This window comes from Montipora capricornis, chromosome 10 (assembly GCF_036669925.1).
Source record: "Montipora capricornis isolate CH-2021 chromosome 10, ASM3666992v2, whole genome shotgun sequence".
In the NCBI taxonomy this organism is placed as follows: domain Eukaryota; kingdom Metazoa; phylum Cnidaria; class Anthozoa; order Scleractinia; family Acroporidae; genus Montipora; species Montipora capricornis.
The window spans coordinates 68021160-68046159 of record NC_090892.1 but is presented as its reverse complement, the minus strand read 5'-3'; the positions used below and the strand labels follow the sequence as shown (position 1 = coordinate 68046159).

At 38.6% G+C, this 25000-nt stretch overlaps 2 protein-coding genes across 3 annotated transcripts in view; both read left to right on the top strand.

Moving 5' to 3' along the window:
• The first annotated feature begins 857 nt into the window (after positions 1–857).
• LOC138019769 (uncharacterized) lies at positions 858–17388 on the top strand. Of its 2 annotated transcripts, none has more exons than XM_068866645.1 (8): positions 858–1571; positions 2975–3253; positions 4437–4534; positions 6590–6673; positions 9215–9817; positions 10868–10933; positions 11091–11240; positions 15134–17388. In XM_068866645.1, exons 1-8 carry the CDS (start codon positions 1181–1183, stop codon positions 15149–15151), a joined length of 1689 nt encoding a protein of 562 aa, XP_068722746.1. In that variant the 5' UTR covers positions 858–1180; the 3' UTR covers positions 15152–17388. The 2 variants fall into 2 exon arrangements, with proteins under 2 accessions (XP_068722746.1, XP_068722745.1); XM_068866644.1 differs by lacking the exon at positions 15134–17388 and adding an exon at positions 11720–15099.
• Positions 17389–23794: 6406 nt separating this feature from the next.
• The window catches only part of LOC138022096 (acid phosphatase type 7-like), a 22743-nt gene continuing 21537 nt past the window's right edge, over positions 23795–25000 (top strand). Inside the window, exon 1 of the mRNA XM_068869120.1 lies at positions 23795–24172. Coding sequence (XP_068725221.1) covers positions 23840–24172 — 333 coding nt within the window. The 5' untranslated portion in view covers positions 23795–23839. The remainder of the gene's footprint in view (positions 24173–25000) is intronic.

The following is a 25000-nucleotide window of genomic DNA, read 5'->3' as shown; positions in this document are numbered from 1 at the left end:
AGGTTTGCGCAGGCCACAGCGAGGGAGCCGAGGCTGCCGTACATACCATGAGCCAAGTCTTTGATGAGGAAGAAACAGATGGAATTCTGCTTATAGACGCGACTAACGCGTTTAATCAAATGAACAGAGCAGTAGTTGGCATACTTTGTTCTCTTTCTTTATTTTTGAAAGAGGCATCAATAAACGAGATTCCCGCCCCCGAAGCTGTGTTTGTGTTTATTTAAGATCGATCAGTTACAAAATATTTTTTATCGTTTCTGGGTGATTAATTAGAGAGAAATTATGCATGGTAAAGGCTTCAAGTTCCGTTTAAGCCTAGTTTTCATCTGTCGGGAAAATCCCAGACGATCGGGGATTTTGCAGTTTCTCCACGGTCCCAGATTTTGCCCACTAATGAAAACCATAAATCGTAGACATCCATGATAATCTGGAATGGTCGCAGACGAATCGGGGAAATAGGAAGCGTTTCTATTTTCCCGACGTGTCCCAGATTAGTGCGATCGTCGGTGATCATTCCCGACATATGAAAACTCAAATTTGTACTGTCGGAGACGTCGGCGATGGCTTTAGCTTTAGTTCGTTTCCAATCCTCTTAATTGCAAGTTTTCGGTTTTTGGCGCACTTTCCACTTTACGCGAAAGCCACTATCGGGAGAATCTGGGGCAAGCGTCTGGCGATTTTCCGATATTCGGAAAAATCCGGGACGGTTAGGAATCTCCCGGATCGTCTGGGATTGACATAAAGCTCCGAATTAAAGCGCCCGGGGCTCGTCAGGGCCCGTTCCTTGTAGCGCGATGTCATTCGTCGCTATTTTTGGACGTGATTTCATTCATTTTGACAAGGATGTAGTACGGAAATGTCATTGTGTATGATTTTTACTCTAGGTCTAGGATCAATAAGGGGGAGCTGTAGCTTTGAGAGCGTGGGCGAAGGTAGCTTATCTCTGTGGATCACTTCTCCAAGAGGACAGTTTCCCAGGTCCTTCTCCTGTCATTTGGTCCGTCCACGGCCTCATCAGACTGCGGTCGATCAAATACGAACAACATTCGTTTAATATAAGTTACTCTTTGTAAATATCACGGTTTTATGGGGATCTCCGCTAATTTATATATTGTGTATAAAGAGAAGAGGAATCAAAGAAAGATACTCCAATCCAATTAGCCCTGCTTTGCCGGAAAAAATGTCTGCAAACGAAGCAAGCTTGGGGACCTTCGATCCAGGTCTTGACGATGCCTTCGAACAATTTGGCCCAGTTGACGTGGATGCTTTTATCGATTCGCAATTCAACTACGCTTTGGAAGGCCAAGAAGAACTGCAAAATACAGAGTTCAGTAAAACGGCTGTTGGGAGCAGAAATGAGTTGCAAATGGCCGCTTCGGAAACTTCCACGTTGCATTCAATCGAATTCTCACTTGGTGGTACAGAGACGAACTTGGACAAGGGAAACTCATTTGTGTCATCGTTGGACGAACTGCAAATGAGGGGGTTTAGCGGTATGTGCTCTCAATGTCACAAAGTTATGGACAAAAAAGATGTGGTTAGCTACCAAACGAGGAAATGCGAGACCAAAGGTGAGCTGAATTGAAAGATACACATATGTTTCGGTACGGTATTTGTTTTTGTCGAATTTTAATAGGATTTGTTTTAATTTATCGCACAGGAGATAGTGATTTCTTTCCCAAGATGTAATCATAACAAGTTAATGTTGTATCAGTGTATTTGTTGATATTTTAACAAGCTTTCGCAACAATTTATGTTATTGTTACGCTGCCACTTGCCCTGTGTAGTTTTATAATTTATAAAAAGTGAAGTTATGTTACGATCTTGAAAGCTTATGATAATATATAACCATTTGGGAAATCCGTTTGACAACGTTAAGCTATTTTCCACCCTTATTTGCTGTTGATCACCACTTCTTTAATTAAACGTGGACTTTGATTTGAAGAATTTGTGGATTTTGCAGCATTTAAGCTTCTATAAATTGTTTTACAGTCTTTTTTGCCGTACGTACCGTACGCGCCATTGTATTATTTTGCTACTTTATAAACTGTTGGAAACTAATATTATTTAGAAACCTAGGGCTCGGATCGATATCGTGTCATAACTCGCTCAGCCACTCGTTTCATCATGATGAGGAACAAAGGCACTTTATATTTCACCTTCCGCGTAAAAATGACATCAGAAAATTACGTTGTCTTGGTGACATATTTGTGGAGTCAATTATCTCAAAATATTGACCTCTGGTGGGTGTAAATTATATGCTTTGCCCGCAGATTGTTTACTATGTTGATACTTTTTTGATTAGCAGGGATTCTATCTCTCACAGTCTGCTTTCCCTATAAATTCTGTGAGATCCTACCAATTAGAAAAAAAAGAAAATTGTCAAATTATGGTATTTTTTAAAACCTGAGTGGTCTTAATGTGTAAAATTAGAGAGAAGGAAACTTTTCAAGATGTACTTGATAAGAAGGAAATTAAAGTAGGTACTAGCAGAATAACTTAAAATCATTTTGGTATGCTTTAAGTGGCACTCAATTGAGAGGATAAATGTCCCATAGTCCTTAATTCACAACTGTCAAACATGTGGAGTGGTTTTGTTTCTTAAAATTGTTCTTTTCTGAGAATCTCTTTATAACTAATATTATATGTCTGGTCTTCATTATTGCAATATACTGTTATGCAAAAAAAAAACTGCATGTACACATTATGCTTGAAAACAATATCCAAATTGACTTTTGACCTTGATAACTACATGTAATTAAACAGTATACTGATCGAGATTGATTTGTCTCATAAGTTTTTATTACTTCTGTGGAAAAACCTTTTTTTTTCATAGTTGCACTTTATTTTTGAGGATCAACCCATAAAGGAAAAAACAAATTTTAAAGAGGTTTCTGCAAGATTTGTTGTCTTACTTTTATAAAGTGAACTCCACTAATACAGAAATTAATCAGTTCCTACCAATTGTTTGTAGAGAGAACATTTGACCCAAGATCAGCAATAGCTACAGAAGTACAGCTTTCTGAGATAAGTGATGATGTTGGAACTTGTTGGCGTAAGCTGGGACCAAAGCTTAACATCGCTGCAGCAAAAATCCACAACCTAGATGAAGACTACAAAAATAATCATGACAAAGCAAATGCCCTCTTGCTCATGTGGAAACAACAGGAGGGGAATAGTCATGCTACGGTTGGCAGACTTGCAGACCATTTGAAGGCCATTGGAAGAACCAGCATTGCTGAAAAACTTTTAGGTTAGCACAGAATGGATGACACAAAGGTTTCAGATGACTTATGCTTTGTAACCTACTACAGCCTGAAAATGTATCCAAAAAAATTCATATGAAACTTAAAGATTTAGACATAAGACTTTCCCTAATCTTGCCAAGTAAGATCTTTATCATCTCAATGAAGAAAACTTGCAATTCAGAACAGTCATGGTCAAAATAATTCTCTGAGCTCAGACCCCCCTAGGTAGCTCAGGCCTTGTGGCCCAAAAAATGTCATGACCAGTATTTTCAGGAACATGTCCGCAGTACATATGCTACTTTACAAAATTTTGAAAACCCTGACTATAATCATTTTTCTTGTTGTTGAACCAGTAGGCTGAGGAATTTCTTCAGCAGTCATGTAACTATTTAACTATGTTAAACCTTGTTATAAGTGAACAGACTTAACTGATTAGAGTGTAATGTGAAGTGCTAGTTTTCTACCCCATATGAACCATGTGAGCATTAGCCCTACTAATGCAAATGGGCCCACACAAGGACTGAGAAAAACTCTGACCAGGGTGGGAATTGAACCCACAACCTTTGGGTTAGATCACTGCTGCTCTACTGACTGAGCTGCAAGGTCAAACGAGAACTAAAGATGTTAAAGTCACGGCAATGAGCAGGACGGGGGCAAGTCTGTTCAAATATAAGTGCTACACGGCCAATGTTTGCAAAAAGATAATCCTTCCTTGTACTTGTACATGTTCATTGCCGTGACTTTAACATCTTCATGCAGTTCCCACAACCTGTTCCCGTCTGACCTTGTAGCTCAGTTGGTAGAGCAGCGTTGATCTAACCCAAAGGTTGTGGCTTCACTTCTCACCCTGGTCAGGAGTTTTTCTCTGTCCTTGTATCGGCCCATTTCCATTAGTAGGGGTAACGCTCACATGGTTCATATAGGGTAGAAAACTAGTCTGTTCAAATATAAGTGCTACACGGCCAACATTTGCAAAAACATAATCCCTCCTTGTTATATATATAATTGATTTTACTTTATCTAAATTGCATTGATTGGCATTTCAGTGTTTTGGAGGTGTACTTCTGTAGCAGCTAGCTTTTAGTTTGAGAAACGAAACTCATTGAGTAGTTACTAGTAACTATCTCAGATAAGTGTTTACTCTGCACTAATGTAACCTTAATTTTGATGTGCTTGTATTGAAATCAGGAGTAGCTGATGTCCAGCTCCCGACATGTTCCGTGGAAAAGTGTGATGTCGTTAATTTAACAGTAAAGTGTGACTTGAATGGTGAACTGGATAGCAAGGTAACACAAAGCATTGATTGGAAACATTCTATTTATTTTGAGAGTACAGTTGTATTTGGGTTTTATCAACAGGCAAGTGGTGTATAAAATTTTCCTCTTAATTCATTACACTTCAAGAAAAAGTTATTACCGGATAGTTTAATTTCCCCGATCCCAGCAATGGTTATTTTGATTATTGAAAAGAGCTACTGAAAGGACATAAGTTATTAATTGTAGACTGGGAGGTCCATGTTGCTAAGAACTGTGACTAAGATCTTGAAAATGCTGCCAGAGTCCACAGGCCGAGAGCAGCTTTTTCAAGACTGAAATCACAGTTTTTAGTTATACGGACCGACCCTCAGCTGGTAAATGACTTGTATTTTTTCCTTTCTGTCTGTCTGTCTCTCTCTCTCTCTCTCTCTCTCTCTCTCTCTCTCTCTCTCTCTCTCTCTCTCTCTCTTCATCTCAGAATTAAATCACTTGTTCACTGGCATCACATTTGACCATATGGCATCTGACAGGATGCGGCGATGCGGATCCGCATAATTCACTGAAATCTGCATCTTCCGCATAATTTCAATATTTTCCGCAAAAAACAGAAGAAATACCTGATATTAGTGATAAAGCAGCTCCTTAACATCCTCAAAAACATAAAAGCCGAAGAAATTGACTGTTTTGAAACGCTTATTTTCCTGAACATTGAAGAAAACACACCATTTCGTTCACAAGATGAAAATTCGTAAGAAAGATCCTAAGCAGTTTCCGCGCATTTTTTTGCCAATGAGCCTGGACACTAGTTTTTTATTCCTACAATGCTTTCCATTGGACGAGAAACAGTTACAGCAAATGACGTAACTGATAAGAAACTAAGGGTGTGTTCGATTGACCGTATTCCGGAATAGGATTACATGGAATACAAGTTAGAACTCCTTCGTTTTTATGGAGATTCACATTAAAAATGTCGAACACCTGCTAAAATGCTATTTTAAACATATCTTTATTATCCTTGTTTCTTCAAAATGCCAGACAGACCATTTTGAATTCATCACTTCACGTATTCTTATTCCGGAACACGGTGAATCAAACGCACTTTAAGTCAATGAACGAGGGAATGGATCGGGCTCCAAAGGTATTACAATTTTGCTCCATTATCTCCAAATTGAAACAAAATTCATGATGAGAAACAAAATAATTTTTTATCGCTTTATTTATTTTACCAAAAGTTGCGGGAAAATCCCAACTGCTAACCCTTTTATTTCAACGGTGAAAGCTGGTCGCAAATTGATGACTCCTCCATGTAATTTAATCACAAAGGGCAAAAATTCAGTCACAAATGCGATTGTATTGGTTGCAATTTCGATTATGGATTTACCGTAAGCATGTAAATACATTGGACGGGCCTAATTATTAGTTTTATAACTTGTTTAAGTTTCCGCATAATCCGGTGTAATTTCCGCATAATCAACGCATGTTTCCGCATAATATGGCCAAAAATTTCCGCATAATCTTTAATTTTTTTCCGCATCCTATCAGAAGCCATATTTGACAGTGAATGCAGTGAGTGACTTAATTACAAAGTGAATGTTTCAAAGAGAAACATTATTTTGTATTTGAATTCATTTTCCAAGCCTCTTTTCTAATAGAACTGTATTTTGAAAGTAACTTTTGTATGTAAACGGAAGCAGTAAAACAAAATACAAATTTCAGGTCAAGGACAAAAAGTCTCAGAGTGTTACTGTGCCGGTTGGCAGAGAAAGAAAAATCCAGACTGCACAAATTGCGGGATTCAATACCATACCTCTTGGAAAAAACAAACGTTAATTGTTATTGATTGCGTGAAAAATGGAAATGCGTGCATGTGTTGCATGCTCTAGTGTGGCTGTTTGTTTACAGCTTACAAAAATTTGAATCCATGTATTTTTAAATAAAAATAATTGGCACTGTAAGATCATTTTATATAGCTGTGATAATGACCTCAAATTATGTTGATAAAGGTATGTGTAATAAGTTATTATTATTAAACCTTGAATCTTTCATGAATTTCTTATATACCAAAGGGGATTTTATCTTTGGCAGGTCATGCTATGTGAAGATGCTAGTGGAAATAAATTTTTGTTGAGACCAGTTAATGGTAGTATGGGAAACTGGAATCCAGAGGAGGTAATTGCTTCATACATGTATGAACATAAATGAGACAACCACCAGGCAAAAGCAGAGTAAAATCTGAAAAGTTTAAAGGCAAACTAGTCAGTGCATGAGTTTTAGGAACAATTAAGTTGGACCTCAATTTCTTAATAATAATAACAATAACGATAACAACAATATTAATAATAATGATGATGCTAAGGTGTGCAGTAAAAGACAGCAGACACACAAATTGGGTGTAATTACAAACAAGTGGGCAGGGAATGTACTGGCAAGTCATGGATCCCACCACTGTATGGACCACCAGATGAGGGGCCTTGGCACCTGGCCAAGGGGGTGCCTCATGCCTGCATTGCAAGGGGGCATAGTTACATGTTTTCGCATAATGTCTTGGGACTAAATTAACCCTGTGCAGCAAAGTAACAGTATGCCCCCCTCCCTGACAGGGCTTCAGCACAGGGCTAAATGGGTGTCACAGGTGGCAATTTCCTGCCCATAGTTTATTAAAGAGGATAAAGGAGGTTTCAAGCAACTGATAGGTCAAACACTAAAAGAACAGGAAAGCAAAAAGAAGGTGGGAGAGTGGGAGGGAGGGATTAATTTGCTGTAAGAAACAAAAAACTTGAGCTTTTTCTGAGAAAGTCAAGCTGAGAATGCCCCTTTGGATAGATTGATTGAAAGAGCCAAATAGGGTACGGTAATCACATAATGGGAAGTCACAGCAGTGCTCCCCAGGCTCCATCCAGTATTTGTTTACTGGCCAGGTACATGTAACTAAGCACAGAATATTATTATGACATTTTAGTAAATTAAGGAGGCTTCCTACAATAAATTTAGCCGATACCATTTAGACTTTAGACGGCCACAGTTCTTATATGCAAGCACCTACAGCTTTGAAACTTTAACCACATACTAGAGGAAGTTTGAAGTTTGTAAAAATTTACTTGATATGGCGTTCTAGGTTACCATAGCAACGAAACAGTGACGTCATGGTTTTTGATTAGCAGCAATTTTACACTTTATTCGATCTAAACTTTTGAAATGATACACAGAGTACTAATCCTAATTTCTTTCAAAAGAAGCGCTGTTTTTAATATATAGAAGAATCGCTTGTCATGTAAGTCTTTTAGAGGTATCAAGCTAGCTCTCCGTGAAATTTCATGGTATAAACTGCTTTTGATGTCCGTTGACAAACTTCAACGGAAAGCATTATATTTTGCGGAATTTCGTCAAACTTCGTTCCCAGAACGTCTGGTGGTCTAGCTGAAAAACTGGTTGATGAATTTTTTTTATAATCCTGTATTCTGTAATTAAGCATATTTCCAAATAACTTGCCAAGCGCCGACAGTATTGAAGCTTTTTAAGACACTGAAAAAAAATTCCAAAGTTCGGGATATTCTTTGAATCTCCGCTCACGTTTCTACACTCTCTTTGTTTATGCCACTCAAGCTGGCTCTTCCACATTCCAGCATGCAAAACTGGTGCCATTAATGAGTCCCAAGTATCACTTTGGTCACGCTCGTGTGGTAACGCGTCGTGTTGGAAAATCACTTTTCACTTGTTTAGCCTGAAAAATGTTGCATTTGAAAGCCTCAGCCTTTCTCTTCTTGCTTTCTCCTCGGAAAACCATTTTTTTCTTCCAACACGATGCGTTACCACGCGAGCATGACCAAAGTGATACTTGGGACTCATTAGTGGAACCAGTTTTGCATGCTGGAATGTGGTAGAGCCAGCTCGAGTGGCGTAAACAAAGACAGTGTAGAAACATGAGCGGAGATTCAAAAAATATCCCGAACTTTGGAATTTTTTTTCAGTGTCTTAAAAAGCTTCAATTCTGTCGGCGCTTGGCAAGTTATTTGGAAATATGCTTAATCACAGAATACAGGATTGTAAAAAAAAATTCATTGACCAGTTTTTCAGCTAGACCGCCAGTTGTTCTGGGAACAAAGTTTGACGAAATTCCGAAAAATGTAATGCTTCCCGTTGAAGTTTGTCAACGGACATCAAAAGCAGTTTATATCATGAAATTTCACGGAGAGCCAACTTGATACCTCTAAAAGACTTACATGACAAGCGATTCTTCTATATATTAAAAACAGCGCTTCTTTTGAAAGTTATTGTAAGAGTAACGACAAATTGAGTGTTTTAGGCGTAAAAACTTCTCTCTTGAATAACTTAAAATCGGCCTTTACGATTTTCTTCAAACTTCGTCAAATGTTAGACAAACACCTCAGGATTAGTACCCTGCGTATCATTTCAAAAGTTAAGATCGAATAAAGTGTAAAATTGCTGCTAATCAAAAATCGCGACGTTACTATTTCGTTGCCATGGTAACCTAGAACGCCATATCAAGTAAATTTTTACGAACTTCAAACTTCCTCTAGTACGTGGTTAACGTTTCAAAGCTGTAGATGCTTGCATATAAGAACTGTGGCCATCTAAAGTCTAATGGTATAGGCTAAATTTATTGTAGGAAGCCTCCTTAAATAAAGTTAATAACATTATTGTTCCTTCACCCCAAGCATGCAATTTAAGAATGTCAGAACTTTCTTTTAGATCCAGAAAAATAAGGCGTTCCTAGAGACTGTTGCTGCTGCTGCCAAGGACATGGGGAAAACACCTGAACAAAGGAGGCAAGAAAGCTTAAAACGCATATCTTCAGAGGTTCAAGAATTACAGCAAAAACTTAAAAAAGTAAAATTGGACTTAGGTGACTCCAAGGAATGTACAGATTCTTTTACTGCTGGGAAAAATAAACAAAATGATAGAGAAGCAGAAAAAGAGGTATTAGATCATGATGCAAAGGTGCCACAACAAAATGTCAATCATTTGGTGCAATCCTGTGAGGAACAGCAGTCACTTTGTCAAGGAATATACAGTGCTCTTATCAAGCTTATTGGTGAAGTTGGCCAACCAAGGGATGACAATTTCAAGTGCATTTCGCAACTCTGTGATTTTACAAAGGAGTTAAAAGACCAAGAGAAAGCATTGTCTCCAAAAATTGAGTTATTGAATAATATGAAGGACTGTTTAGATATGCATCAAACAACTAAGTTGGAAAAATTAGATAAGTGGTACAGGGCTCAACAGGAACAGATTGACGGTGTGGAAAAACTTCTGTCAAGCTTGCTTTCACAAGGAAACATTGCAAAAAAGCAGGTCAGTTTGAATCATTTGAATCTGCACTATGCTTTGAGTGAAAAACAGAAAATAATTTATGTTCATTAACGAAAGATAAAAATGTAAGAAATGTATTAGTTAAAAAATGCGAGCATTAAGAGAATGGAGACAAGAAGCATACAGCTGTACTCAACACAGAACAATAATGACCCAGCTAGTAGAGAAGAAAGAACAGTATGTTCATAGCAACATTATTATGGGGTGATCTAACCACAGACCTAAACCATTTTATTTAAAAATGCATTTTATTGTGCAGTTTTATTTGTTTGAATCTATGTATGATCTATGCATTTTACTTTAACTGATTTTTGGGCACTACTTAACCATGAAACACTTACAGTAACACGGAAACAAGACTGACAGATTGTATCCAGGTTGCGCATCGAGACACCCTTGACTGGAGCCCGAGCCTACCCTTTTTGCGGGTGCCCCAAAATTCTCAACAGAACCAACACCTGCTGAATTTGTTTCCCTGCGAGTTTCACCCTTGCTCACCACAGAGTCTCCAGTAGCTCAGTGGTTAGAGCATCCAACTAGACCACAGAGGGTCGAGGGTTCAAATCCCATCTGGGGCTCGGATTTTTCGACTTCTCAATGGGCTCTACATTTCATTTCATATGTGTATGCCATTCTCACATTCGCTCACTTGGGTGGTTGGTTGGCCGCATCTCAGATATGCTCCAAGGTGACTGTGCGATGCAGTTATGAGCTATGCTGTCAGTCGATATTTGACTCTGTAGCTGCATGATGCAGCTCAAATCAATGACTCACATTTCACCCTTGCTCACCACAGAGTCTCCTGTGTAGCTCAGTGGTTAGAGCATCCGACTAGATCACGGAGGGTCGTGGGTTCGAATCCCATCTGGGGCTTGTATTTTTCCGAGTTGCCAATGGGTTTTACATGTCATTTCACGTGTATGTCATTCTCACATTTGCTCACTTGAGAAAAAAAGGTAGAAAGAAATATCTGTTTTGCTGTTTTGTTTTGCTGTTTCATGGATTAACAATGCCTCTGTTTTTTTACTTTAGAAAATGTTAAAGCGCAGGTCTGAACCAGTTTTAGGTGGGAAACCATCATCAGGATTTTCAAGAGGGGTAACAAAAAAATTCTTACTTTTTCCATTCTGTTATTAGTAGTTGTTGAATTACAAATAGATCTTGTGGAAATGATGAAAAGGATTACAGATCTTGTCTTGATACCTGGTATAACAAGTTGGGTGGTTGTAGTAAAAATAATATATTTTTTTTTCAGAGGTCAAAAACAGACTCATCAAAGAATTCTGGCAAGTCACTAAGCTTATGTGAACTTCAAAGTTTTAGTAAAAAGTCCAGCATATCAGAACCCCTTTGCCCATACCGAATGTGTGTAATGGACACAGACAAGAAACTTAAGAAAGGACAGGTTTGTGTAGTTAAGTCCTCCATCTAAATTTGAGTAGCTGATCAAGATATAAAAATAATAAAGAACAGGCCATAGGTGTTTTTGTGTCACTGACTTATTGCATTCCCAGGTCTCATAATCAGACCAGATCTGACCAGACAACATAGTTTTTGGTTATGAGGCACGGCAGGTTCTAAGGAGCACCCTATTGCACAAAGAAATCTGTTATATCAGGGCAAGCCACTGCAAATGCTTGTGACTTCCTTCTTGCTCTTCTCAACAGCTTCAGGAATATTTACTTTGTGTCAAGGGAATTCCTTTGGTGGGAAGACCAAGAGCTGAAAATTCACCTCTGACGTTTGAGTTATGTTTTTTTTTTTTGCTGATAAGGAAGTTAATCATTAAATTATATCATATAATTTAGTGATAATGGCTGCCAACACGGCTTATCTAGGATACAATTATTTCTACTTTCTATGTCCCGCTTATATTGTTTTCAGCAAGTCCCAATGACATTCTTTGATCCTCTAAAGGCCCCAAGCTTGATGAGACATCAGAATCATCTAATGTATGTAATACATGTAATTGGAGAGGATTAAGGGCAAATTATTTTGTTTACAACCGACCACAGCTTGAGCGCTGCTGCAATCAATCAGGCTTGAATATTTCACTCCCAGTTACGATGTGCAGTAAACCTGGCTTGATTGTTCTAGCCTTGCCTAACTTACTATATTATACGGATCTTACAATCTGCATGGAGGTGGAACAGAATCCTGTACCGACTCAAGCTGAGGAACACTATTACACAACTGGACACATAGACTACAACTGTCACATAGACTACATAAAGAAGAAAGCAATCAAAAGGCTGTTTTCTATCAGAATTCTGCGGAAGACTGGTCTCAGCCAAAGTCAGCTAGCAAGAGTATCCACCACAACAATCAGGCCGATTGTGGAGTCACGCAAAAGTTACCTGACATACTCTCTAACAGGATTGAGAAAGTGCAAAAAAGGGCTCTACAAACAATCTTTCCAGCTTCCACATACCTGGATGCTCTAATACTTGCTGGCCTGACCACCCTATGGGAACGAAGGGTCACGCTATGTCGAATGTACTTGCAAAGGATTCAACTCAGCCCTATTAGCTTCCTCGTCCTCCTAAGATTACAAGAACCCACTCATTCCTACCAGCTAAGGTCTGGGAACCCGACAGCAAGGATAACATAAAATCATGGGAACAATCAATCTGCTAAATAAATACAAAGTGCACTGACCTATTTTTCACATTTAGAATTTATCCTTATGGAAGTTAACATGAAATTTTCATATATCCTGTGTAATAACTTTCATTAAATTTTATTTGATGTAAATGAGCTCTGTAATTTAGCTTTAGCTACGTACCAAAGAGACAATAAACAGTATTTATTAATTTACATTAAATGTAGCCTCTTGTTATGCATCGTTTCATGACACTGTTTTCCCTAGTTATCAGCACAACTGGTAAGGGACCTTCTAAAACCGGTAAAGCATTTGGTTAATGTTGGACAGTCTGCAAAGGATAAGCAACTTCTCAGCATCTGCAGGTGGTAATAAGTTCTCTTACAAGTGGTAAATTTTACCGGTTACTGCCTGATAAGGGGAACCCTGACACAGGCCTGACACAGGGGCCATTTTAGACTTTCTGTAAGCTTTGTGCGAGGCACATTGGCCTTGCGGCTAAAGCTCACAGTGCTCTTGGTTGAGTGACCGGTGCTTAGAGCCTGGCTAGATTGTTATGTTGAGTTCACTTTGCCTAAAGTAATAAGAAGTTAGGGTTATGGTTAGTTAACCTTAACCCTAACCCTAACCATAACCATTACCATGGCATAACCTTGTTACAGGCCAGTGTCATATCCAGAGGAGAGTGGAGTTTCCACCAGTTCCTTAATGCTTTGGAAAATAAGCTAAGCTCCAAAAGGACAGTCACTTGCCCTGAAAACAGACTTAACCCTTACTTTGAATCTTGTTATCAAATCGTATCACAAGCCTTACCATGGAAACAGAAATGAAACATATTTTCATAACATATTTCATAACACATTATCCATGACACATCATGACATAAAGTGAGACAAAGAAGTATCTGAATTGGGCCCACAAAAGTGTGTTGACATTCATTGTGGAATTTATCAATTTGTTTTTGGCTCACTAGGTTGATCTTATAATAATTATAATCCTATTGCTGTACGAGCCCTTGGAGCAGGGCTGGCACAGTAATGAGAACACTTGCTTTCCACCAGTGTGTGCCCCAGGTCTGATTCCTTGACTAGGCCTCATAAGTGGATTGAGTTTGTTGGTTCTCTACTCAGCTCTGACAGGTACTTCTTTGGCTTCTCTGGTGTCCCCAATTAGTGCCCTTATTAAAGGTGGCTTACTACAGTTTTCCGACAAAAAAAATCTGTGTAATTAGGGCAACAGGATGTCTCTTCTGATGTGTTAGTCACTGCAAATTGATGTAAAATGTTATTTTACCTAACAAATACATGCAGATCGGGGAGGGGACTCCTGGAGGGGGACTGGAAACTAGACATTTGAAAAGCCTTTTTCTCTAACACTTTTTCTTAGCGAGAAAACATCGTCATGTATAGATATAAATAGTTAAATCTGTCAGACAGGTTTTTCCCAAATGGTGAAAATGTCGATTTTTGTCTATTTTGATAATAACTGAAAAACTGTCTGATAGATCTTTTTAAAAAGAATGTTGATGGTTTCATCTTCACATTGTTGACAAATTCCCAAAATTTCAACCCTGGTCATATGGGTAGGTTTTGAGAAAAAGGCCCTTGAAATGTCCAGTTTCCAGTCCCCCCCCAAGGAGCTTGGTCACTAAAGTTAGCAGTTTCCCCTGATTTGAATTTATTTGTTGGGTAAAATTACATTTTACATCAACTGCAGTGACTATCACTTCAGAAAAGACATCCTCTTGCTTTAATTTCACAGATTTCAAAATCTTGATCTTTTTCTTTGGAAAACTTCAAATTATAAGCCACCTTGAGTGTTAGAACACTTGACACTTCAGTAAATTATTATTATGGACACTTAGTGATATTGCGGTTTTACATGATCAATAGCATAGCGAGACTAGTCCTAGGCTATGCTATATAATTTATAAATATGAATGTTCAGTTAGACTATTCCTTTCAACGCTCTGCTCCGTTCTTCCTATCTCTTATAGGTATAAAAGTTCTTAACTATTTCAATGTTTTGTGATATGATCCTTTTCTGGCTCTTCATTATTAGATATTGCGTCTCTTCTTCGTTCTTTCCAGTTAAATGTTCATTGAGATCATTCTTCAAGCTCTGGTGGTATTCTGCTAGGAAATCAAAAACTACATTTACTTGGTTGACTTTGTAATCAGGGTATTGTTGTTTAATACCCGTCCTTAACTCTCTGTATTTGTCTTGCTTGGTCTTCCACCTATCTGATATCAAGCCTATACCGCAAACCGTTCCTTCGATGAGTAGCCATACCTTCTTTTCTTTGTCCATTACTGCTACAAGCCGCTGCAACTGAGTAAATGGCGCAATTACATTGCCAGAGATAATCCCTTGGGTGTTCTTTAGGATCTAAGGTAAATAGATTGGATGTGATATTCCCTAGTTCTTTAATGTCCTTGTTATTAGGGACGTTTTTACAAAAAGTACTGCTCGTTCTTTCTGACCAGTTTCTCTCTTTAACTTGACTAGTTATTTCGTACCATTTCTTTGCATTGTTGGCCATCGTGATGTATTCTTCGCTTGGCTCATTACAGCTTTGTTCTGTAGTAGTAGTGTTTTCATTGCCATCTATTGTTCCGCGTCCCGCTTATTATTATTATTATTATTATTATTATTATTATTATTATTATTTTGATGTTATTTTTATGTATCTACAGCATTCAAGTAGCAAATGAAGCCACACGACTACCAGTGCAAAGCTTTTTTTGGGACCATGACTGAGACCATATGTATCCTTAGCAGTGATGTTCAAATGACAAGTTTGGTTTCATTGTGGATCTTGTAACTGTGGCAAATATGAAAATAACTTGTATTTAGGCATCTTAAGCTGAGATATTTAAATGTTTTTTTTCTGTGTCATGGTGTGAAAGGAAAAACTTCCATGAAGAGGCCCGTTCCCATTTTCTTTTGTATTTACTGGGCTTGTGGCTGGGAGGGAAAAGGAGAGTGTCTGCCCTCTGTTTAAATTTTTCATTCAACTGCTATTTACTATCTTCCCTCCCTGTTTTGTTCGCCGATCGTGAGTTGATCGCCATATCTTGTGCATTTGTGGGCAAACATTCTGCTGCCAAGAAGTGAACCTACACAGTCCGCATTACCATGGTGTTCAGTTGCCAAGTAACCATAGCACACATTCAACGCTGTCTCATTAACATATGCATCTGCCGATAGAGGGCATCATGCTGTTCACAAATTGACGTCAAATGGTAAAAGAACTTGTTAACTTGTCAACTGTGATAGCAAATGGGTTATTGGTTTTTTAGCCGTTTTGGTCTGAAGTAGGGTATCGTTTCTGCACTCATATCTTGAATTTTGTATCTGAAATAGGATAAGGGTTTCAGGAGGTGGGCCGTACACCCTTACCCAATCTTACCCAATATTCCGGGGGGTACCCCCCCCCCCTTCCCCAGGGGAGGTTACTAGCCATCAAAAACTATTAAATTCTTGGTTGGCAAACGTGATAATGAGCCCATACATTCTTTGTTTTCAAAATTTTAAAGCCTCGTTACTCAGAGACTATCTGGTAAATTACACTCAAAGTTTCGTTATGCAGTGCACTTTCAATATTCAGAAATGATTTTTTGGCTGACAAATTAGAAAATGATGGGCTTATGCTAATGAGGGAAAAAATGTAAACATAGATTCCCTTATCCTTCCTTCTACCTCAGCCCAGAAGATACAATAGAGAGGATGCTTCTGCTAATTAGGAAATTCAACTTCTTGAGTAACAGGGAAGTGTCGTACGTAATGCAAGTGCGTTTTAGCCCTATTAGTATCAGATTTATCTCATCCATCTGCTTAACTTTTTGTTGCTCATTTTGTAGTTTAAGGCTGTGTTTATGCTCCTATCTAGCTAATCGAGTAACATATTTATTAAAAAACTGTCTGTTGTCAATAACGTTTTTAAGGCCCTTGAAACTAAAGTAAAATAAGGGGGAAAGTTCTGTAATATTGTACTTAGAGTTACTGTAACTAGAATTTATATAGAATTTATAATCTTACTTTAATCTAAACGGCAAAAATGAGTCCAAGTGCGATGCAGTACGCAGATACCATGAAGGTAAGCCTGATTCGGGAACCCCCGCCCTCCACAATTCTTGCCATAAAAGACATGAAATTTTCATTTCCTCACCTTCACTTATAAAGAGAAAAATCAGTTGGGCTGCCTGTGTTCTATTGAAAATCTCATCGTCTTGTTTGAATGGATTATTTGACAAGTCACGTGACCAAAACCATAGAGTTTGCAACCATGGTTAAAGTGTAACAACGTCATCTTGGCAATGCACTCTTTCTTGAACCCTTTCAAAAAATATCGCCCTCGCATTCGCCTTGAAAAAAAGTCTGCAGTAAAATTCTCTCTATATATCTCTTCGATCTAATTCGTGCCATAAGGCACATAAGGCTTTGACATTCTCTTTCCATCCACTTCGGTTTGCTGCTAAAGCTCTGACAGTCGTCCATGATTGCCACCCAGCTACTCGTCTTTCGTCCATTCTCCTCCATGCAGTAAAATTAGGGAGTTTTAGCAAAGAAGGTGCCAACGCAGACGGAGACACTTTGAAATTAGGGACCTTAAGATTCTTGGACAAGGACGAGGACGAGAGGGAACAGTGAGCGCGCGCAATCTACCGTCGTCATGGCGGGAAATACTAATACTGATACGGTCGTCATTTTAGTACGAGGTTTTGCAAAAATGTCGTCGTGTCCAAACAAGTCAACAACACGGTTACCGTAGCAGTGTTGGCATTTTTCGATTAGCAAAAAGGCTCAGTTACTAGCAGTAAGAATAACGGAGCAACCTATACTGCTAACAAAGAGTAAGATTAATAGTCCGAGCTATAAATTTTCTATGAAGTATTTTCGATAAAAACGGACAGTCAAAACTCGTTCCCCCTTTCTCGTCTCGTCCTCGTCCTCGTCCTAAATCTAGAGGTCCCTAATTAAAAGCAAGTGGCGCCATCGTAACTATTTTACGCTTATTCCAACTTGTTCCCGTTGAAAAATGTTGTGGAAGGTACAAATGGAATGGTAGGAACGCTATTGAAACAAAGTTAGGTTATAGGTTGTATGCATGTATTCAAAATATTCGAGGAGGTTGACATTTCTTTGTTTTGATCAAGTTTTAGACTAGACTTGCATTACCTTCTTTGAATGACATATTTTGCGGTTTTGTGTGGGAAGGAATTTTGAGGATGGGAAATTATTTTGTTTGAATCAGATTATGTAGTCATACAAACCTTGAAGACGGAACAGTATTTTGTTTTAACCTAAAAAACCTCCCGCTTGTATCTAGGGCGAGTATTTTGGGATGACCGGAAGTGTTTTTAAATTGTTATTATCCGTTTTTATTGCTCGTTATCTTTCTCACTCAATAATATCGTCTAGTCAATCACACTTTTAGTAACGAGAAGTACTGTATTTTAGTTTCAATTGTCATATTTTAGATGTGGTTTAGGTAAGATATCGAGGTAGTTATTCTGTTAAAGCTATTGACTATAGTAAAGGAAACATTGATATACTAGACTCTTTGTTCGGAAAATGTGAACAATCTGTACGCTGATAGTTCAGTGGGTTACAGCAGGTTCTTCCCTCTTTACACACTGCAGGCAGTGAAATGAGTTAGCTATCATTGATGGATAAATAAAACACGTTTTTTCGCATGGAGCGGTTTGCATCTGAGTGGCTTGGATCCAAAATACTTGCTTTATCACCTTGGCCAATCACAATAGACGCAAAGCGATTATGGTGTTTTAATAGGCTACCTAGAAGCCATTCTCTCTTCCTTTTTTAGATGACTATCCTGAAATAAGTCCTGTCGACACTACAGTTGAAAACCGCGCCAACTTCCTAATTATAGGAGACCTAGGAAAACCGATGTTTGATATTTATCTCAAATTATTCTTATAATTTTTACACCATGAAACGAATGAGAACTTAAGGTTTGCCTTTTATATATTTCCTAAGATGAAATAGCTATTTTTTTATCGCGAAGTTGCAGTTTTTTTGCGGATGATAGCTAACTTGCTTGAATGCTATTCAATGATTTTCAGAAAGTCGTTACTGTTTTAATTTTTAGTTTGATTTTACGCTGGTATTTTATATAGTGAGTGGAATGAAATTAAAAGGTTCTCTTGTTGTATGCCGAGGTGTATCTACCTCGATCACAAATATTAGATCTTTGGGGCTATTTCCATGGAGAAAGGAAGGTCCTAAAACTTGGCCAATTATCAAGGATAATTGAGGCAGATCATCCTCGCTCATGTCCGCATGCACATGTTATCTGTAAGCATCTGTGCATGTCTTAATATCGTTAAGTGCACAAAGGAGATTGTACAACGGGGGATAACTTCCTTGGGACAGTCAACAAAAACGTTGCGAAAATTTGGAAATAACATCGTTTTTGTAAGTCAAGCATCTTTTTCGCCATAACTAAGGCTTGTTCACGAAAAGCGCACAAAATTCAACATTGTTTAAGGGGAGTGACAGAGATTGATCTTCATGTTGCGAAATGCCCCAAGAATTTAACCTCCATTGTGGGTCCTTTTGTTGGGGTCTTCCTTGGGAAAAGGTCTTGTTAGCACTGGAACCTTAGGCAGCGTTTACACGAACGCGGTTTCACATCGACACGGTTTCATGACTTTGAAACCGCGTCAAAATCGATGCGGTTTGGAAGTGTTTACATGGAACCGTTTTCGCCAGAAAATCCAAGTCGTGATGGTATAAGCGAGCGCTGCACTACGTACTAAATTCACTATTTTAAATTGAACATTGCAAGTTTCGTGCCAAAATAGTAACCGTATTTAAATCGATGCGGTTTTGCCGTTTACACGACAGGTGAAACCGCATCGTTTTGAAAACGCTCCACTTTTGGCACCGGTTTCAAATCGGCACGGTTTCGATAACAGTCTCGATCGGTGTCGTGTAAACGGAAGGCGTAACCGCATCGAAATCGATGCAGTTACAAATGAAACCACGTTCGTGTAAACGCTGCCTTAGTTTGTATTGCTAAGATCTTTGCGCATAAGGCCCAGAAGGGTCTTTCTTTGTTCATATAAGAATGCCACTTTTGTATGCAAAATAGAAAATGGTTTAAACCCAGGAGTTCTCATGCCTGAAAAAGCACTTCAATGGAGTTTGATCGCCCGGGTGAAGGGAGTCCTGAGAAGTACTTTTGGCAGTCTTCACTCTGAAGATGACTTCCGCTCGTGACCAGGTTGTTGAAACGTCTGTCACTTCCAACAGTCTTTCTCAGGACTCCTTTCAACTGTCATATTTCAGATGTGGTTTAGGTAACATATCGAGGTAATTATTCTGTTAAAGCTATTGAATATAGGAAAGTATACTCACCCTCTAGGTTGTTCGGAAAATGTGAAAAATCTGTACGCTGATAGTTTAGTGGGTTACAGCAGGTTCTTCCCTCTTTACACACTGCAAGCAGTGAAACGAGTTAGCTATCATTGATGGATAAATGAAACACCTTTTTCGCTTGGAGCGGTTTGCATCTGAGTGCCTTAGATCCAAAATTTTTGCTTTATCACAGGCGTGGTCAATCACAATAGACGCAAAGCGATTGTGTTGTTTAGGCTACCTAGAACCCAGGCGCTCTTTTTCCTTTAGATGGCTGTCCTAAAATAAGTCCTTTCGACACTACAGTTGAAAACCGCGCCAACTTCTAATTGAAATTTCCTTACTTTATTATAGGAGACCTAAGAAAACTGATGTTTGACAGATGTCTAAAATTATTCTATAGATATTTCTATTCTATATATTTCCTAAGATGATGTGGATATTTTTTTATCGCGAAGTAGCAGTTTTTTGCGGATGATAGCTAACTTGATTGAATGCTATTCAATGATTTTCAGAAAGTCGTTACTGTTTTAAATTTTAATTTGATTTTATGCTGATATTTTGTAAAGTGAATGGAATGAAATTAAAAGGTTCTCCTGTTGTATGCCGAGGTGTGTCTACCTTGATCACAAATGTTAGATCTTTGGGGCTATTTCCATGGAGAAAGGAAGATCCTAACACTTAGCCACTCTTAGCCAATTATCAAGGATAATTGAGCCAGATCATCCTCGCGCTATGCGTCCTCCATTGTGGTTCCTTTCGTCGGGGTCTTCCTTGGGAAAGGGTCTTGTTAGCGCTGAAACCTTTTTATTGCTAAGGTCTTTGAGCATAAGGCCTGGACGGGTCTTTCTTTGTTGATATAAGTATGGCACTTACTTTTTTAAGCAAAATAGAAAATGGTTTAAACCCAGGAGTTTCATGCCTGAAAAATCACCTTGATGGAATTTGATCGCCCGGGTGAAAGGAGTCGTGAGAAGTACTGTTGGCAGTCTTCAGACTCTGAAGATGACTTCCGCTCATGACCAGGTTGTTGAAACATCCTGTCACTGCCAACAGCCTTTCTCAGGAATGCTTTCACCTGGACGATCAAATTCCATCGAGATAGTACTTTCAGTTGATGCATTTGATTTGATGTGTTCAGGCCGAAACCAAAATTAAAGTGGTTACAGTGTATTGAAATTTAGCATCGTGAAACGGGAAAGGGGAAATGTCAAACGGGAAACGGTAGGCTGCTAATTGTCATCATGAAAGAGCGAGAAGTATCTTATTCTAATTCGTCTCTCTCTTTTGAAAAGTTGCTTGATATCTGTAGATAACAGGCAACAAATGAGCTAAGAGCAAACAAGTTTCTTTGATTTTTGGCGAAAGATAAATTTTAGCATGACGGTTTCTTTTGCTCTGTCTAATAACAATGCGTTTTAGTCGCGCAACATATCCAAAAAACGTGATGAACTTCCTCCTTTTCTTTTCGCCGCTCACTCACGCGCTCCTTAACATAACGGCCGACTAACTAGTCTGTTTTTTTATTCCAAGGAATTAAACTGCAATTTCTTTTTTCCCAATAATGTTAATATTCCCCGAGAATAAAGCTAATTTCTTTGGATCTCACATGACACGCAAGCCGCCATTTCGCATCAAGTAAAGAGAATACTAAATTGAAAGTTTAATAGAAAGACCATTGCAGTTGGTAAGCAACTTATTAATCAGTCGCAGGAGCCAATGACTAGGGCGTACAGTTTCATTGTATTTGTGGAACGGCATTTTTACAGACCGAGTTATTTTTAGATTAATTTCCCCGCAAAACCAGACCTTTCCAGATAATCACAAGGAACACTTGTGATGTTTTTTTAAAACAAAACACCACAAGTGTTCAGTTGAACGAGAAATTATTACCCAAAGGATTGAGAATGGTCACTCGTGCAAGCCAATCTTATTTAAAAACCCGTCTAAAAATAGCTTGATCAGTGAAAATTCCGTTACATAGACCCATTATGGTATCCTGTCAAATGCAAGCAAGCACTGAAAACCTCACTCTTGAGTGTTTGATTCTCTTGCGGTGATCTTTCTAACTTTCATTTCATGTCCGTCCTGCAGGTCGAATCAGTGAAAATTCACATATTCTAAAATCATTTCATTCACCTCTTGCGAGAAGTAACTTGAGGTCGCACTTTCATCAGCTCCCAGCTGGCGTGAAAGCTAGCGTTGCTCAACAATCTCGTCCCCAGAGTCCGCTTTTCGTTTGGTCAGCTGACAAATGGATTCGTATCCTGTTTCAGCCTGTAATTTTTTAATAGGCTCGAGTGATGATCTTTCTCGATTTCATTTCATGTCCATTCCGCAGGTGAAAGATATGAGAAATTATACGTTTGCGTTCGTGTCATTTCCACGGGATGTCACAGGGGTATCGATCGTGATGCCATACGATTTCTTGTTCTGGCACAAATAACCTCGATCTCATGTGATAGTGTCACGGTTTGTCCGACGGGACCGTTCTGGGGAATCACGCTGTTTGGCTATCCACCAATAAAGGCCGAGTCTGAAATCCCACAAAACTGATACTGCATAATAACAAACGAGAAGTGAGATATGAGCAAGTAAAGACGAAATATAGGGTGGTTTTGGAGAGCTTTCATGTTGCCATGGCAACCTTTTACGTCAAAATCGGGAGCGCATTTTGTTAAGTAATAATTTGTGTTTGGTGCGGTACCGTAACATTTCTTTTACGTGATACAGTTTTGTAGTGACAACCCTTCTAATAAAAAGGTCCTTAAAAGTAGTGAAACTGGTTCCAGCCACCTTAACTAAAGTTTCTTTAGGAAAATAACACAAACAGCGGTGATAAACATTGTATTCCAACGCATTTTTATAAAACTTGACGTTTCGTATGCTAGTCAACACACATTTTCAAAAGTGACCGTTACAATTTTTAAAAACTATATATATATATATTTAGTAAAATCCAACTAGTGGTCTATTATCAATGCTGCGTTCTGATTGGTTGAGCTACTAGTAGGCTATTTGTTATAGCCCACTAGTAGCGAAAAGCGCTGGCTTTGAAAACCAAAACAACAATTAAAGTGTAGCTTTAACTAGCGAAAGATGTTTTGTCTCGATATTTTTTTGACCAACTAGTTGGATTTTACTAAAACAATTATTCCTCTCGCCCTCATGGCCTCTGAGTCAATAGCCCATTCGGCCTTCGGCCTCATGGGCTATTGACTCAGAGCCCATTCGGGCTCGAGGAATAATTGTTAAATATATATATATATCGTAAACAATAGGGGTCTGGAACCTAGACTGAGAAAAATGATCTGCAGCAGTACGTGTCTAGACATAATGAAAAGTAATAGCTAAAACAGCAGTAACTTCTCACTACTAATATTTACATTAAGGGAAGGCTTTAGCTCTTGAATGAACAAAGTCTCTTTAACTTTACAGTGAAAGTCAGTTTTTCCGGACGCTAAAATGTCAAAGTTATCCCATTTAATGTCGTGGCCAGTGGTTTTCACATGATCAGCAATGGCTGATGAATGGTCACTTTTAGATAGGGCCTTGAAATGTTCTGTTTTTCTGTCGTGGAGTCTTCGTTTTGTTTTGCCAATGTAGAATTCATCGCAGTTCCAGCTGACTAGCATACGAAACGTCAAGTTTTATAAAAATGCGTTGGAATACAATGTTTATCACCGCTGTTTGTGTTATTTTCCTAATGAAGCTACGATGGCCTAAGAACAAGAGTTTATAAAGTTTCTTTCTTGCCTGAACCCCGGGTCCTTAACGCATGTATTCAACAAGATAACAGTCAAGATATTTTTATTACTGGATAAACGCCAGAAATGTCTTAACGTGCCAAATTCTTCCACATCAGTTCAACGACAAACGCTTTCTTTTATTCTTTATCCTCGTTTTTTTATTACAACACGTAAACAACACAGTCAGTCACGAACGCCGTAACGCAACGAGTCGATCTCCTCACGTGATTGATCTCTCGTAACATCCGGCTGTGAGCTCCCAACATCATGTACAGAAGATTGCTATTTTCGACTCTTTATTATTTCTTTACTTTACGCTACCAAGTCTTGTCTAATCCAGTTGGAAATGATCTGTTTATTTCCGATCTGTCACCTTATCACTCTATTCACGGACCAGAGCAAATACATATCGCTTACGGAGATTCTCCAAAGCAAATGACAATAATGTGGTCTACATCGTCTGTGCAAGAACTTGCCAGTTCTTATGTCCTTTACGGTTTGGCGCCGAAAAACTATTCCGTGAAAGCGAAGGGTAAATTTGTGTTATTTACCGAGGGTAACCCAAGTGGACTGCATTACGTTCATCGTGTCTTGCTTGAGGTGAGGAACAGTGTATTATTTAACAATTATTCGCCGAAGGCGAAGTGATTATCGATTCGGTGCATATTCCTGAGGCGAATAATTGTTTTAGTCTAAATACACAGGTGATTATTTCAAAAAAGAGAAAAAAAAACATTTCAACGCGAAATCATCTTCACTTACAGTGGCAAAACGACTACTGCCAGCCATTTTGGCCGTCGAGGTGATTATCGGCTGATAATCCGAGATGGCGAGCCAATGAGAGCGCGCGATTTTGTAAAATCACCTGTGCATTTATACTAAAAATGCGATAATCGAAACCCCTACTTTATTGCAATTTATATAATAACCAAATTAATGCACGCACTCTGATTGGTCAATCAGCTATAATTGTGCCAGTAAACTCATGGAAAAATCATGAGTCTTCGGAATTATTATATAAAAGCATGCAATAGACCACAAGTTTCTATGGTTTATAGGCATGATATACCACTTGGGATGTTGGAAGAACACTCAAAGAATTCGTAAATCACTTGCCTGTGGCTCTTGATTTACGAATTCTTCTCGTGTTCTACTAACATCCCACATGGTTTATCAGCCTATAAACCATAGAAACTTGTGGTAGATACAAGCGATGTGAGAAAAAGATAAAACATGTTGAGTTTTCAGAGGGAGTGCCTAATGGTCATGGATTGTTACATAAGTAAGGAAACAAATAAAAACTCAGTATTACTAATTATTAAAGGAACGTCTAAGCCCATGATTTGTTGCAAGAGATCTTTGTGCACCGGATCTGGAACCTTAATATCACTTGAAATGGCCTTAATATGTTCCTGTAATCCCTGATTT

Bases quoted from the DNA above. Each gene is read 5' to 3' on its own strand.
- LOC138019769 (XM_068866644.1), top strand. From the start codon at position 1,181: ATGTCTGCAAACGAAGCAAGCTTGGGGACCTTCGATCCAGGTCTTGAC. The intron at 4,535-6,589 runs GTAACACAAAGC...TATCTTTGGCAG, and splicing joins ATGGTGAACTGGATAGCAAG to GTCATGCTATGTGAAGATGC. The intron at 9,818-10,867 runs GTCAGTTTGAAT...TTTTTACTTTAG, and splicing joins GAAACATTGCAAAAAAGCAG to AAAATGTTAAAGCGCAGGTC.